This window comes from Nothobranchius furzeri, chromosome 6 (genome assembly GCF_043380555.1).
Source record: "Nothobranchius furzeri strain GRZ-AD chromosome 6, NfurGRZ-RIMD1, whole genome shotgun sequence".
Classification (NCBI taxonomy): Eukaryota; Metazoa; Chordata; class Actinopteri; order Cyprinodontiformes; family Nothobranchiidae; genus Nothobranchius; species Nothobranchius furzeri.
The window spans coordinates 63211809-63228620 of NC_091746.1; the positions used below are offsets into that span (position 1 = coordinate 63211809).

Here is a 16812-nt window from a genome sequence, read left to right on the forward strand (position 1 = left end):
TAGCTCATATTGGCTTTGAAATCAATACAAATACCAACAACAAAGACCATTTACATAAACAAAAATATGACATCAGTCATGAATATTTTCTGTGTAAACAAACTGTCACAGTTAATGGTATTACAATTATCATTTTGTTTATGTGTGACTCATAACTGACAAGGTGCCGGTGTATTCAGACACCGACAGCATACAGCCATAGATGAAGAGACTGTTTAAAATAAACAGAGTGTGGTTTCAGAATGACCATCAATTTCTGGCTTTCTTAGTTGTTGGTAAAGCCCAGAAAGAGACATCCAGACTTCGGCATTTAAAAAATGCCAGTTGTTTTTGGGAATGTCTTCTGATGTCATTTCCGAATGAGTTACAACCAGTCGACATGAGTTAACCAAAAGTCCCATTCAGCAACTATCAGGCCTTTCCAAATACCTACCCCTCCTTAGGTAGTCCATTGGTTCATAAATTTCATAAACATCTCCTATACAGGGATTTTGCCCCACAACCATCTCTAGTGTTTGTGGAGAATGACTCAAAAGTGAGAAAATTAGATAAAATCTCTTAAGTAGCACTTGGGACCACAAGATGAAGCAGTACACTGATTTTGACTCTGAGTTAGGGCTGGGCAATAAATCGAAAATTTTTCGTTAATGAAATTTCTGACTCTTGTCGTGATAATTTTTCCCATGGCAATGAACTTGATAATGAAAAAAGTGAAAAGATGTGTAGGTTGGCAGCATTCATGTCCCTTTAAGAAGCTGTACCACCATGAGTCACGTAAAAATGTGACTCAACGTAATGCATGTGACAGCCCCGTCTAGTGGACAACTTTTGTTTCTGCGCATATCTGTAGTTATCGTCCATTTATCGTTATAAAGGTAAAATCCTCAATATATTGTGATATTGATTTTAGGCCATATCGTCCAGCCCAACTCTGAGTGATGGTGGTGCCAACATGAGCTCTACAATGGACGAAACTCTCAGCTGTGCAGCCACTCAAGTGGGATAGGATGAAACAGCCCCTCAGCACAGTGTTCATCTGTGGCTGAGCAGGAGTTTTAAGATTTACAACATTTGAGCAGGCATCCGTCTCCCCTGCAGTGGTCATTGGCCCATGACATCTACGAATTCCATCTAATGGAATTGACCGTTTCTTCCAACACAGAAATGTAATGAGAGCCTCTTAAAAGAAACTCCTGCCTCTGGCTAAGCTGCCAGAAACACACAAAACAAAGGATTTTGGCAGAGTTTAGATACCTTGTAAGATAATGGAGGAGTCTAGGCTAGTTGCCACTTGGTATAACAATGCAAGGCTGTTACGGCCTAAATGGTCTTGTCTTGGATATAAGTAAAAACAGACTAACTCTGTTCAAACTTCATTATGTGCAACACATTACATTTGAGAAAAGATAGTCTTGGCTAATCAAAGTATTAAATCATTAAAAGTGGCTGCATTTTGCTTTTATTCACCAAATATCTTGAATAAATCAAACTAGTTGGTAGAGGCTGTTTAAGAACAAACAAAAAACGGGTTTGACCAACAAAATCCCACCAAGGCTGGTCATACTCCCACAGTTAGGCTGGTCCCAGAGGAACACCCCACGAGCTATTATGTGATGAAGCACAACAACACACACATACACAACCTGAGGCTAACCTCTGTGCCTATAACTGGTTTTAATGATTCTAAATATGTGTTTAAGCATGAGGGTTACAAAAATCTAAAGACACAGCAGTGCGACAGACGGCTGTGTGGTAAAGACCCCGAGGAGATTTGGCGTCGGACATTCACAGAAATTAACCGACCAATGATGCAAACTAACAAACGCCCCACAGTTTGGTGTGCAACAATGGCGGCCACTCGACAATTTTTAACCAAGCATTTTTTAAGTTACCTCAACGCAAAAAGCAAACCTTTGGCAGACTGGGGGGTGGTGGGGTTAAACCTGTGCAACTAACGACTAAATCCGAAAGTTGTTTTATTTGGTGTGCATTACCAGAGAATGCAACATGGACCATCCTCTTAGAAACTTCATGAAAACTAAAAGCTGGAGTAGTAAATGAATACTTCCTATTGCTATAAGATGCAAGTACAGTGTTTTTGTCTTTAAACCCTAAACATGTATTGGTGTTTAAAGTCTAACACTAGTAAACAGTTATGAGTGCCATCCATCCATCCATCCATCCATCCATCCATCCATCCATCCATCCATCCATCCACCATCCATCCATCCATCCATCCATCCATCCATCCATCGATTTTCATCTGCTTATACGGAGTCGGGTCGCGGGGGCAGTGGCCTAAGACGATAGACCAAGACTTCCCTCTCCCCAGCTACTTGGGCCAGCTCCTCCGGGGGAATCCCAAGGCGTTCCCTGGCCAGGTGAGAGACATAGTCCCTCCGCCGTGTCCTGGGTCTACCTTTAGGTCTCCTCCCGGTTGGACGTGCCCGGAAAACCTCATCAAGGAGGCGTCCAGGAGGCATCCTGACCAGATGCCCGAGCCACCTCAACTGGCTCCTCTCGATGTGGAGGAGCAGCGGGTCTACTTTGAGCCCCTCCCGAATGACCGAGCTTCTCACCCTATGTCTAAGGGAGAGCCCAGCCACTCTTCGGAGAAAACTCATTTCGGCCGCTTGTATCCGCGATCTCGTTCTTTTAGTCACTACCCAAAGCTCATGACCATAGGTGAGGGTAGGAACGTAGATCGACCGGTGAATCGAGAGCTTCGCCTTATGACTCAGCTCTCTCTTCACCACGACAGACCGGTACAACGCCCGCATCACTGCAGATGCAGCACCAATCCGCCTATCGATCTAATGCTCCAGTTTTCCCTCACTCGTGAACAAGACCCCAAAATACTTAAACTCCTCCACTTGGGTCAGGACCTCATCCCTGACCTGGAGAAGGCATTCTACCCTTTTCCGAATCAAGACCATGGTCTCAGATTTAGTGGAGCTGATTCTCATCCCAGCTGCTTCACACTCGGCTGCGAACCGCTCCAGCGAAAGCTGAAGATCACGTTCTGATGAAGCCATTAGGACCACATCAACTGCAAAAAGCAGAGACCTGATCCTCAGGCCACCAAAGTGGATGCCCTCCACACCTTGGCTGTGCCTAGAAAACCTGTACTTAAAGGTTATGAACAGAATCGGTGACAAAGGGCAGCCTTGGCGGAGTCCAACTCTCACTGGGAACGAGCCCGACTTACTGCCGGCAATGTGGACCAAGCTCTGACACCGGTCATACAGGGACCCAACAGCCAATATCAGAGGGCCTGGTACCCCATACTCCCGGAGTACCCCCCACAGGGCCGTGGTCAAACGCCTTCTCAAAATTCACAAAACGCATCTAGACTGGTTGGGCAAATTCCCACGCACCCTCCAGGATCCCCCTAAGGGTATAGAGCTGGTCCAGTGTTGCACGGCCAGGACGAAAACCACATTACTCCCCCTGAATCTGAGGTTCAACAATCCGACGGACCCTCCTCTCCAGAACCCCTGAATAGACCTTACCAGGAAGGCTCAGGAGTGTGATCCCCCTGTAGTTGGAACACACCCTGCGGTCCCCTTTTTAAATAAGGGGACCACCACCCCGGTCTGCCAGTCCAGTGGGACTGCCCCCGATGTCCACGCGATATTGCAGAGCCGCGTCAGCCAACACAGCCCCACAACATCCAGAGCGTTAAGGAACTCCGGGCGGATCTCATCCACCCCTGGAGCCTTGCCACAGAGGAGCTTTTTAACCACCTCAGTGACCTCAGCACCAGAGATTTGAGAGGCCAACCCAAAGTCCCCAGACTCTGCTTCCTCACTGGAAGATGTGTCACTGGGATTGAGGAGGTCTTTGGAGTATTCTGCCCACCGATCCACAACGTCCTGAGTAGAGGTCAGCAGCACACCGTCCCCACAATAGATAGTGTTGGTAGCGCACTTCTTTCCCCCCCTGAGGCGCCGATGGTAGACCAGAATCTCCTCGAAGCCATACAGAAGTCTTGCTCCATGGTCTCACCGAACTCTTCCCATGCCCGGGTTTTGCCTTGGCGACCACCTGAGCTGCGTTCCGATTGGACTGCCAGTACTCGTCAGCTGCCTCTGGAGTCCCACAGGCCAAAAAGACCCGATAGGACTCTTTCTTCAGCTTGACAGCATCCCTAACTGCCGGTGTCCGCCAGCGGGTTCGGGGGTTGCCACCACGACAGGCACCGACGATCCTGCGACTACAGCTCCGGTCGGCCGCCTCAACAATGGAGGTACAGAACAGGGTCCATTCAGACTCAATGTCCCCCACCTCCCCTGGAACATTTTGGAAGTTCTGTCGGAGGTGGGAATTGAAGCTCCTTCTGACAGGAGACTCTGCCAGACGTTCCCAGCAGACCCTCATGATTTGTTTGGGCCTGCCTGGTCTGACCGGCATCCTCCCCCACCATCTGAGCCAACTCACCACCATGTAGTGGTCAGTTGACAGCTCCGCCCCTCTCTTCACGGGAGTGTCCAAGACATGCGGCCGCAGGTCAGATGAAACAACAACAAAGTCGATCATCGAGCTGCGGCCTAAGGTATCCTGGTCCCAAGAGCACATATGGACACCTTTATGTCTGAACATGGTGTTCATTATGGACAATCCATGACTAGCACAGAAGTCCAGGAACAAAACACCACTCAAATTCAGATCAGGGGGGCCGTTCCTCCCAACCACACCTCTCCAGGTCTCATTGTCATTGCCCATGTGAGCGTTAAAGTCCCCCAACAGAACGAGGGAGTCGCCAAAAAGAGCGCTTTCCAGCACCCCCTCCAAGGTCTCCAAAAAGGGTGGGTAGTCTGAACTGTAGTTTGGTGCATAAGCACAGACCACAGTCAGAACCCATCCCCCCACACGTAGGCGGCGGGAGGCTACCCTCTCATTCACTGGGGTAAACCCCAACGTACAGGCACCAAGATGGGGAGCAACTAGTATGCCCACCCCTGCTTGGCGCCTCTCATTGGGAGCAACTCCAGAGTGGTAGAAAGTCCAACCCTTCTCAAGGAAACTGTTTCCAGAGCCAGAGCCATGGGTTGAGGTGAGTCCGACTATATCTAGTCAGAACCTCTCAACCTCACACACCAACTCAGGCTCCTTCCCCACCAGAGAGGTGACATTCCATGTGCCAAGAGCCAGCTTCTGTAGCCGAGGATCAGACCGCCAAGGTCGCCGCCCTCGACTACCACCCGTCACACACTGCACCCGACCCCTTTGGCCCCTCCCACGAGTGGTGAAACCATGGGAAGTTATGAGTGCATAAAGTAAATAAAAGTTAAACACATACCCTCCTTGACTTCATCTGCAGCAGGCTTTGAACTTTCATCTTTCCTTTGCTTTATGGCCTGAAGCTCCTTTTTTAGCTGCCGGACCTCCTTCCTTAATTCATCACTGTAAGAGAACAAATATAGAGGAACATCCTGTTAACCGTGACAGTTTCCTGCTGTTTCGACAGATTACACAACAATTAAAAGTAAGGGAGGGTGATATATTTAAAACATATTGCAAGTTTTTCCACATCCAATGGTTAAAATGGCTTTGTTGTAGACATAAAGTAAAAATTGTCACAGCAAAATTAAGCTGACTGCTTGAAATTCACTGTGATTTTCTCCCTAATACAGCGAATGCATCAATATTCCCCACTAACAACCTGAAAATGTTCTACCTAGTACACTGGACTGACTCAAGCATGCATGTTGCAGAGAAAGTGAAAAATATGCGACAGCAAGAGTTTTACATGAGTGATGTGACATCAATAAGAGTGACGAGAAGACCGATGAGCTGTTTCCAAAAGAAAGCATAGTGGATTAATGATCTGGCTGGTTTGGATTTCACAGGAAGGACACCGAACAAAATGCGGTACATTGAAAACGAGTGGCCAGTATACCTCAGAAGCTATCATGAATCTTTCCCTGTTCGCTGATATGAATAAATACGGTGAGGTTCCAGCCATGTTTATCTTCACAACTACATTTATTCAACCCTGAATGACCGACATGAGCATAATCAGTTGTGTAGTGGATGATTTTACGTCATGATATTAGCATATCATGATTTTTGTTCCAAGAAAAAGGGGAAAAAAGTTCTAGTAATAAAAATTTTATTTTACTAAATCCCGTAACTAGTGATGAAATAAGAGATATTGTGGAAAAAAAAATTATCAATTAAAGAACAACTGATTGTAACAATATATAATAGAAAATATTTTTCATCCCCTTACTTATATATGTAACTTATCTTTTACAACTGGGATATTTCCTACCAAAAAGAAAATTGCAAAAGTCATACCACTTCTTAAAAGTGGAGATAAACATAACTTTTACAACTACCGATCGATATCACTTTTGTCGCAATTTTCAAAAATACTGGGAACATTACCAGGTTGGATGCATTCCTGAACAAAGAGAATATTTTAAATGACAGTCAATAAGGGTTTAGAACAAATCACTCAACTTCAATGCCACTAAATGAAATAACAGAATAAATGTAGGAAGAGATTGATAAAAAAACATCTCATAAGTATCTTCATTGACCTAAAAAAGCATTCGATACAGTGGATCATGAAATTCTTCTAAATAAACTTCTTCTAAATGGGAGCCGTACCATCTCGGACTTTGTATGCTAGTGTTGGCAATTAGAATTTGATGCGTGCTGCTAGCGGTAGCCAGTGGAGCTCAATGAACAGAGGGGTGACGTGTGCTCTTTTTGGCTGATTGAAGACCAGATGCGCCGCTGTGTTCTGGACCATTTGAAAAAGTCTCACAGTATAGCCTGGAAGGACAGTTCGAAGGGCATTGCAGTAATTGAGGCGGGAGATGACAGTAGATTGCACCAGGAGCTGGGTGGGATGTTGTGTTAGGTATGGTCTGATCTTTCGTATGTTGTATAGACAGACAGTTTTGTGAGAGGATTTCTGTGATCTGCTTGAAAGCCACCCTTTCAATGATTTTGGACAGAAAAGGGAGGAGAGAGATAGGTCGGTAGTTCTCCACATGATTTGGAGGAAGAGATGGGTTTTTTTGAATAGTGGAGGCTTTTGCTAGACAATGGTCGATGTTGTACTTGGCACCAATAAGTCCTAGTACATTTTATGGTAAGATCAACTTGTTTTGTACATCAGCCCTCAACAGACCTTAAGAAACCCAGTTCTGGATCAAAGGGTTAGTAATAAATTAGGTCTGTGAGGAAATGCATGTCGCCATCCACCTTTCATTCCACAGTTTTAAACTCATCCTTTTAAGCTAACAAATTATGGGGTTATAATTGTTTTTGTCAACTTTCAAAATGTTGCAACGTGTCAAGATTTGGACTGAAGATTTACCACTCACAGTATGATTACCAGCTACTACCACATCAAGTCTGAACTCAGGATCTGTAAAGTTGACAAAGACGTTATCATTTTACTAATATTATTTAATGTTGGCGATTAATAATGAATTGGGTTGACTCTAAAAATGTATTGCTTTCTTTTATAATCTGTCCAGCCATCTAATATAATGTAATGTAATGTAATAATATAATCAGGCCCAGGCAAGGCTGTCAGATGACCTGCAGAGATGTGTGACATTCCATATTTTGAGCTATAGCCTGTAGCTGAGGATCAGACTGTCAAGGTCCCAAACTTCACCCCTCCCATGAGCGTTGATCCACATCTCCTCTTTGAGTTGTGCCTGACCAAGCTCTATGGGTAAAAGCCTGGCCACCACGCAGTCGCCAACATGCCCCACCTCCAGGCCTGGTTCCAAAGGAACGCCAATGACCCACATCCTGGCGAGGGAACATGGCTTCCATTTATATAAATCATCATAACGTTTTTTGGGGCATCACTTTGTCTGATCCCTCATCTAAGAGCATTTTTTAATGCGTGATTTTACCAGGGGCATAGAGTAACCGCTGCTAGGATCATTTGGACCATAATTAGGTGGAAGCCTGAGGAGGTGCAACAAAACAAGCTCCTTTGTCTTTTTAGTGTAAAGATGCCGGTTATTGACTCTGCAACTCCATTGAATCAAGTTTTAGAGTAACTAAGATTTGATATTTTGTTCTTAGATTTACAACTAGCTTGAACAATCACTCATACACAGTGATCCTGTCCAGCAATGAGTGCCATTTAATTTACTACTACAGACAATAATTCCCCCAAAAGGAAATGGATAGAAGGTTTCCAGAAAATCCTGCTAGAATTTACATCTTTCTTCCAACTACGATGGAGAGCCACTATCTGCACACTCATTTCTTACCCGTCTGTTGTCATTTGATGCTGATAAACAGACTGAAACTGGCAGGCGAGTGACAGTCTGAATCCTTTCTCTGACTTCCCACTAGTCCTGGCAGCATAAGTCGACTTTGGGATTGCCAGCTACTGTCACTCATTAAGAAAAAAAAGCAAAACCAGAAAGCTGCGGATGATTAACTTTTCATAAAGAAAGCTTATAGGGTGACTGGTAGTAGACTGCACTCCCTCTTAAGAATCAGAACCTTGGAGTGTTTGGTAGAAGGCTAAAGCCGACAGGAATGTGACAACCTTAAACTCAGTTCCGACGACTGTGACAAATCAAAACAGGGACTCTGCATTCCTTTTCATGATGTTAACAAACAAAAACAAAAACAAGTACGCAGTCAGGCCATCTTTAATAATGTGAGTTACTAAAAGGATGTGTAGAAATCCTGACTATAGTAAACTAAATCACGTTTTTTTGACTCAGCAAATGATGCAGAAAGTCATGGGATAACAAAATGGCTGAATGAACCACACCGCCCGCATCCCTCCTCCAGGGGATCTCTATGGTTTGGTCAGAGGCCAAGATGAACTGGAGAAGCAAGAAAGCCAATCTCAACATTTGCAAAGATCTAGACAAACAAATTAAACAGGAATTGGACCAAACTCCTTTAAGAAGCTTTATTAGACTCGTAATTACTCACTAGATATTTTAACACGTGCATAATTAGTCGTTCCACTTTTCAAATAATGAACAAAGATGATTTTGCAATGAACTTCTATTTCTGTTCTTTTTAAATATAGTTTTTCATTTTTGAAGGTGCTAATATTAAAATTTGTACATGTACAAGAAAGAAATGACCTGTCCTAAAAGTCCTGAGTGTGCACCATAATCGACATGAGACTTTGTTGTAATTCTGATGATTATGGCTTACAGCTTATGAAAACGCCAAATTCTAAATCTCAGACAGTTAGAATATTTGGAAAAGGTTCAATAAACTAGACTGAAAGTGTCACACTCTAATCAGCTGATTTATCCAAAGCGCCTGCAAGAGGTTCCCGGGCTTTTAGATGGTCTCTCAGCCTAAGATGAATAATCGAAGTGATAATGGCCTGAATTTGATATATTGTCTTCTAGAGTCCTAGAACCCCCCAAGGCACTTTACAACACAGTCAGTTATTAACCCATGCAGAAACATTCACACCCTGGTGGTGATGCGCTATAATGTAGCGAAAGCTGCCCTGTGGCAAATTAAACGAGGTTGCCGTACACAGGCGCCACCAGTCCTTCTGACCACCAGGCAGGCAGTATGGATTAAATGTCTTGCCCAAGGACACAATGACAGCAACAAACTGAGTGGGACTCGAACTTGCAACCTTCCGATGATGGGGTGGACAATTGACTCCTCTGCCATCATTCGCCCCTAAATAAATGGACTTTTGTATGATATTCTACAATTTTAAGCTTCACAGGGATTTAGAAAGCTTTATTCTTAGTCTTGAAGGTGTTTTGTCAACATTTTTTGAGAAGTTTTAATTGTTGTCATTTTGGTAATTTTAGTTTATATGATCATTTTAGTTCTTGATTTTATGACATAATTAATATATGTTTAAAAGGTTTATAACTACGCACCAACCCTCGTCGTTAGCTGAAGGTAACACACCCTAGGTCACTATTTATTCGTGCATAAAGTTGGCCAACTTTGTCTATTGCATTTGCAGCCTCTTCTGTTAGCTGCATTACAGCATTACTGGCAAAATGGCCAAGTATTTGTTGTAAGATATGAAACTCTTTACAAAAACAACTTTCTAAAAAATGAATAAGAGAATTAATTTATTATTTCCCCACAGCATCCTTGTTGTGTGTGATGGACTGAAAGTGTGTCCAAAGGCCAAATTCCCCATTTGAGGCAGACATGCAACAGCAAGCCAGAGATGTGTAAATCTGGCGTTTCCAAAATATACACAACCCCCCTGCCAAGAACTAGATTATCTCAAGGAGCTTTCTTCACAATCACAGTGCAGAATGCTTTCTTGACCTCAGCCACCTTTCCCTGTGAACGCGTTGGGTTATGACCAATGACAAGAGACAGGTGCAGCCAATTAATACACAGTGACACGCTGTCTGGGTTATAGACCTCCTGGTCAGGATAATTAGTGACTTATGTCTTATTTTGTATTTACAAGGTCAAAAGCATGCTTTTTGGAGTTCTGTGCAAATTGAAAAAAAATGTTGAAAAATTATTATAGAATCCAGTTTTCAGTTTATTTATATAGCACCAAATCACAACAAGAGTCGACTCAAGGCACTTCACAAAGTGAACACTCCAATACAGGTCAGTTCATTAAGCCAATCAGTAAAAAGTTTCCTATATAAGGAATTCAGCAGATTGCACCGAGTCACTGACTAGTAGGCGACCCACCAGGCTTATAAAGTGCTGGGGGAGACTCTAGTCATAGCAAAGCCTAATTTATATTTCTCTGTCAGCTCCACAAAGGAGAGACATGGACGGAGACTAGGGTTGTTACGGTGTGAAAATTTAACCTCACAGTTATTGTGACCAAAATTACCACGGTTTTCGGTATTATCGCGGTATCTTTTTTAAACGTGCTACATTTTCACACAATTAAATAAACCCTGTATGTCAGGAAATATTGTCCTCAGTTTGTGTCTAAATTTTGCCTAAAATGTGTTATTTTGTAATTATGTTGTTTATTTGTTTACATTTTTCCCCTTTAGTCTTTAAAATACCAATATTTGCCCAAAACTTCTTATTTTTTGTCTGTTTGATGTCATCATTTAAAAATATTAGATCAGATGATACTCAGTACTCAAGTAGCCTTCTAATCAGATACTTTTTTACCCTTACTTGAGTAATAAACCCTATATCAGGAAAATATTGTCCTCGGTTTGTGTCCTTCCAGTGAGCTTTGCAGATCTGGGAAAATGTCATAAATTTATAATTATTCTTGGAGAGAGACCTACTCTTATCTGTCCCTGGGAGCCCCGTAATGCATAGCGTCATTTCAATATGGTGGTATCCGCAACACAGTTTATATGCAGGTAGCTGCGCTGCGGCTGCTTTATATAGCGACTCGTTGCATTCTCCCTCAACCCAAATCCTCGGATCACGTATTTTGGCTAAAACGCTAACGTTAGCTTGCCTTGCGTTGACTGTAGAGTTGTGGGTGATGGTCACGCAGATGTGTTATGAGATTTGAAGCGTTGCTGCCTTTCACAGACACTTTTTCTGCACGTGCTGCAAACAGGATAGCTTCAAGAAAGTTTTGGTTGTAAACAACAAAGCGCGCTGCCGGCTACTTCAGCAGATGATACGGTGGCTGGTAAGGGTCACCGCGCCTACACCGCAGCCACGGTAAACCCACCGAGATAATATAGTTTTTATTAAAACAAGACGGTTATTATTATTGTCAACTTTTTTTCGGGGTTTACCGCTACACCGGTTACCGTGACAACCCTAACGGAGACAACTTGCCCTCATACTTCTCCGTCTCCTGTGGAGTGTTGCAAAGCAATTCCCCACCAGGACAACAGAGGGCATAGCGCAGTTCTGTGGTATCCTGTCATGTATCAGGATACTAGCAGAGGGTGAAGTGTCTTAACAAAGAATACAACAACTGAGATGCACACTGCAGAAGATCTAATCTAATCTTGATTACAGGACAAACACCCAACTCCTGAGCCACCATCGTCGTATCGTACACCAAAGTCTAAATCCTGACCGACAGAAGCCACTTTTGCAAAATGAGAGCTTGGAATTTGTCCACCTGCCTTTGACCAAATACTGTAGATGAGATTATGGTCTGGGGAGTTTAATGACAGTGAAGCCAAAGTGTTTTTTTGTTTTGATCCCTGAGCTACTTATTTATCACTTTAGCGTGGAACTCCATCACGGCTGTTAAATTGTTCTTGGATGGTTGGGAGGATGTTTAGGTACCAGTCTTTAGTGTCTGGGGATTACAGTAGCAGAGGAGTTAAGTGCCCATCACATTAACTGAGAGTTGAGTCCCGCTCAGTCCATAGCAATCATCCTTGGGCAAGACACTTAACCAACCTTGCCTAATGGTGGTGGTTGAAAGGGCCGGTGGCATCACTGTATGGCAGCCTCACTTCCATCAGTGTGCCCCAGGGCAACTGTGGCTCACTGCCACCAGCGTATGAATGTGAGTGTTTGTGGGTGAATGACTGATATGTTGTGAAGAGCCTTGGGGGGCTGTAGAACCATAGAAGTTGCTATACGAATTCAGGCCATTTGCCATTTTAGTGTCTGTGTTCTACGGCTAAATAGCGAGTGAGGTCACTCCCTTTGCTGAGAAGCAACTCCACACATGAACCGTCTCTGGAATTACTGTTGGTGTGACACAGAATCGATGTACATCTTTTCGTATGTGCACAGTCCTTTTTCTGCATGTCTGAAACAATCAGAAAGAAGATTCATCAGGGGAAACAAACAAAGAGTCCAAAGAGGAAACCCCAAATAGAAGTCAAACTTACATTTAGAAACATGCTTTATTGACTCTAAGTTACCGTATTTTCACGACCATAGGGCGCACCGTGTTATAGGGCGCAGCTTCAGTTACGGGTGTCTTTTTGGTATTTAACATATACAAAAGGCGCACCGGGTTACAGGGCTCGGGCTTGGATGTCGGGCATGTCTAATTTTCAATGAGACATGCGCGAAAAAGCGATAATCGCGGGTCTCCCTCCTACTAAAGCCAGGCGTACACCGGGAGTGCTGCAGGAGGACACACAGGGACTTATGAGGGTTGGATGAGGAAAACGAAATAAAGAAAGTAAATCTGTGTTTTGTGATCAGTTTAATTTGACATGAACACGACAAGCACGCTTTCTTGAAAGTCTTTGTGAGTAAAAAAATGTGTAGAAATAAAAACGAACAGCGTGTGTTATTAGGGAAATAGCAGTCGAGCAGTGTTGATGCATGACTACGCATGCGCCATGAGCAGTTCTGGTACTTTTTGGGTCGCAGCTGCTCGCAGCGCTGCTTCAAGCGCTGATGCGCTGTGTTGAAGTTCAGAATGTGTTTACCGGTAGTTGGTGGATTTAAACACATAAACTTTCCACATGAACAAAATCATGTGTATTATTAATAGGCCTAAGAAAATAGTGTGATTTGAATTGTGTTTTATTAACCCTCTGGGGTCCATGGACGCGTATCCGCGTCTTTTGAACAGGTCTGATTTGGGAGGCTGTAGCAGCAAGACTCTGCCTCCCTGTGTTTCGGTTTCAATTCAGCTTTAAAAAGGAGATTATAAACTACATCCCAGTTTTTAAATTTTGTTAATAGGCAACGTAAAAGCGGAGTTATACTAAATTAAAAAAACTACCTATTTTTAGACAATCTGATAACTTGTCAAAACAGCAGTTTAGTAATCCGTGAGAGGGAATGTGCTTGTGAACATAAAAAAAACCCCACAAATACATGAGATCCTTTCGCTGTTGATGGAAGTCTCACATATTCAATTGATAAAAGGATCATTATGTAGCTGTGAGAGAGAGGAAGGCTGCACGAGTAACGAGATGTGCGCAAAAAGGAGCCGCTTCGCGGGGAAAAGAGTGACGCGAACGGAGTAACAACAAACAATTAGACAGATATTGACGGTAAACTTCATATTTTGGAGCGATCCAGACAGATATATTGTCGCTGCAGTTTAGTAGGCTTTTATTAGGCTTTAATAAAGGATGATGAGAAGGAAAAATGTCCACCAGGCAGTTCAGATAGTTCAGCTGTTTTTTGAACTGGAAGCAGAGGAAGTGGGCGGAGACTCACAGCCGGAGTCTGAGGCAAATAGCGAGGATGTTGATGACGATGTGGCAGATCCTAGTGATGGGAATTCCGGCTCTTTTTAGAGAGCCGGTTCTTTTGGCTCAGCTCACCAAAAAGAGCCGGCTCTTTCGGCTCCCAAGTGGCTCCTCAGATTTTCTGTTGCGTAGTGCACATTTATAACCAAAATAATGCAAAACTATATGTAAAATGATTTACTAATGTAAAAAAAATGCTATATGTAAAATATATATCATTTCTATGGATTTAATAACTGAACACTTTCAGAAATCTCCACTTTCCGACTGCTGGCGCTCATTTTCTCACCGTCTTCGTCGCACTCTCCTCTCTCTCGCTCGCCTTATTCCTCCTCCTCATTTCCTCTCGTCTCTCTCCGCCCGCATGTGCTCTGCTGTGTGTCTGTCTGAGTCTTATCCTCCCTCTTCCCCGCCCCTACTGCTCTGTGTGTGGACAGTCTGGACACGCAGTTACACATGTTGACCAATCGCCTGTGGCTTTCACCAAAGCAAAAGGGGAGGGGGGAGGGGAGGGGACGGCTCCCAATGATGAGCCGGCTCCCGTCGTTCACTTCAAAGAGCCGGCTCTTAGAGCCGGCTCGTTCACGACCGACACATCACTAGCAGATCCACAGGTCTGTCTTCGCTCACGTCCGCACGTTCACACCACGCCCCTTGTCTTCTACTACATTCGCGTCTCACAACAACACAATAGGCGCACCGCACCATAGGGCGCGGCGTACATTTTGGAGAAAATTTAAGACTTTTAGGTGCGCCTTATGGTCGTGAAAATACGGTAATGCACCTGTATCAATAAGGCCTCAACAACAGAGATAAGTGATAACGTGGGGTATGAATAACAGGATGTACAGTTCAGTCTTTAGCTTCAGACTGCAGCAACTGAAAAGTGATTACCAGAAGCAGTGGAGGGAGCCAGGCTCTGCTGGCAGAAGCAGCCACACTGTGTCCCAGAGCCATATGGAAACATTTTGCTTCCTCAGTCATGCCCTGTCGGTTTGAACAAAAATGGCGACTACCAAATGCACTGCTTTGGGGACTTCATTCAGCAGTGTCTTTTATAGAGCAATCCCCCCTAAAGAGGCCAGCTTTAAACACAGACTTGATCAATAGTAGGACACAAAAATGTGTAAGAACATTATGAAGAACACCAATAAATGTTGAAACCAACTTGTAGTTAATCGGATTTGTTCCAATGGACTAACTCATCATTTCATTATTTTTCCCAAACCAGGTGAAGGGCTGGAAAACCATTGCCACCACCATCACTTCACAACTTTCTCCTGATTGTGCACAAGTCAAATCATTTTGCAAACCATGGCACATTGTAACGGAATATCATCTGGTGGCTGGACGGCAACATAAGACAGTTCTGACTTGATGTAAAAACCATTTGGGATTCAGCAGCCTTGACTATGAGCGGAAAGATCCAGTAAAGACAGTAATTTTTACTTTTACTATTGTGCAGCAAAAAAAAAAAAAAAAACAAGAAAAGAAACATCCTCTTTTTGTTTCACCCTGATGACTAGATAGCTGTTTCATCCTTGTGCACAAATCAGCCAAGAGCCCAGAGCAAAGCAGTGGGCTCTTGGCAGAGCTCACCCCACAACAATGCCGCCTTTGTTCTGGACCAACACTGTACCTACCAGCCTGCTCTTTGATTCCCTGCCAAGACAAACCACTGTGTTGGGTTACAGTTCTTGTAGCAAAACAATCTGTGCTTGTGTTTAATATACTACAGTCTGCCTGCATTGGGCTGGCTGTCAGTCAGGCCATACACACACACACACACACACACACACACACACACACACACACACACGCACACGCACACACACACACACACACACACACACTCACACACGCACACACACACATGCACGCACACACATGCAACCGACTGGGGGCCTGCTCCTTATCCCATTAGCACTAATGAGAGAAGGGTATGTTCATTATGTGTGCTGAGGGCTACCTGTTCAGAGGATATGGAAGTGAAATAACGAGACCAACCTGCAACATCTGAGAGTGAGATGAAAGATAAATAACCCTCTGTTCTTCTCAGCTAATTTTCAATCTAATGCCATCTCACCTTCCACCCTCACCTTTCATTTCACGTGCTGTTGGCTTAGACACATGCACTGTTTGCTTCTATTTCTACACAGTAAGTAATTTGTGCTGCGTGCCAACATTCCTAATTCAATAGCAGATCGACTGATGCTGGTCCAGCAAGCAACAACCGAGACGTGTGGCTTTGTGGTGTGTGTGTGTGTGTGTGTGTGTGTGTGTGTGTGTAAAAAGCAAAAAAAAAATGAAAGACTTTGCGAAGCTAATTCTCCTTGCAAAACAAAAAGTTTTCTTATAGCAAATAAGCAAGTAAGCCTGACTGAGCACATGCAAACATGTTTTAGGTGTTGATGAACATTTCAGCAACATTATCAGGAGTAAAGGACTTCAGTTTTACATTTCTAATAGAATGAAGATCCACAAATTGAAGATAAACATAAATTTGCAGGTTTAAATAAAAAAAAAATCATGCCTCTTTCTTGTGTTTGTGGAATAAGTGTGTGTTCACAATTGTACTGTAATGGTGTTATCTAAACACCAACACCTAGCCCAACAGAGTTAAAATACAGAGTTTGTAAATTTCCTGTTGATTAAAGATAAATTAAGTGTTCTTGGAACTCTTGGGCTGTTTGATCAGACAATACAGATTTTCTTTCTTCACGAGGAAGATCAACTT

The 16812-nt window shown here is 43.6% G+C and overlaps 1 protein-coding gene across 2 annotated transcripts in view; it reads right to left on the minus strand.

Annotated features, from left to right (window-relative positions):
- The window catches only part of cwc27 (CWC27 spliceosome associated cyclophilin), a 62454-nt gene that overhangs the window by 14362 nt on the left and 31280 nt on the right, over positions 1-16812 (minus strand). For both annotated transcript variants that reach the window (XM_015943097.3, XM_015943098.3), the window contains exon 11: positions 5303-5406. In XM_015943097.3, coding sequence (XP_015798583.1) covers positions 5303-5406 — 104 coding nt within the window. The remainder of the gene's footprint in view (positions 1-5302; positions 5407-16812) is intronic.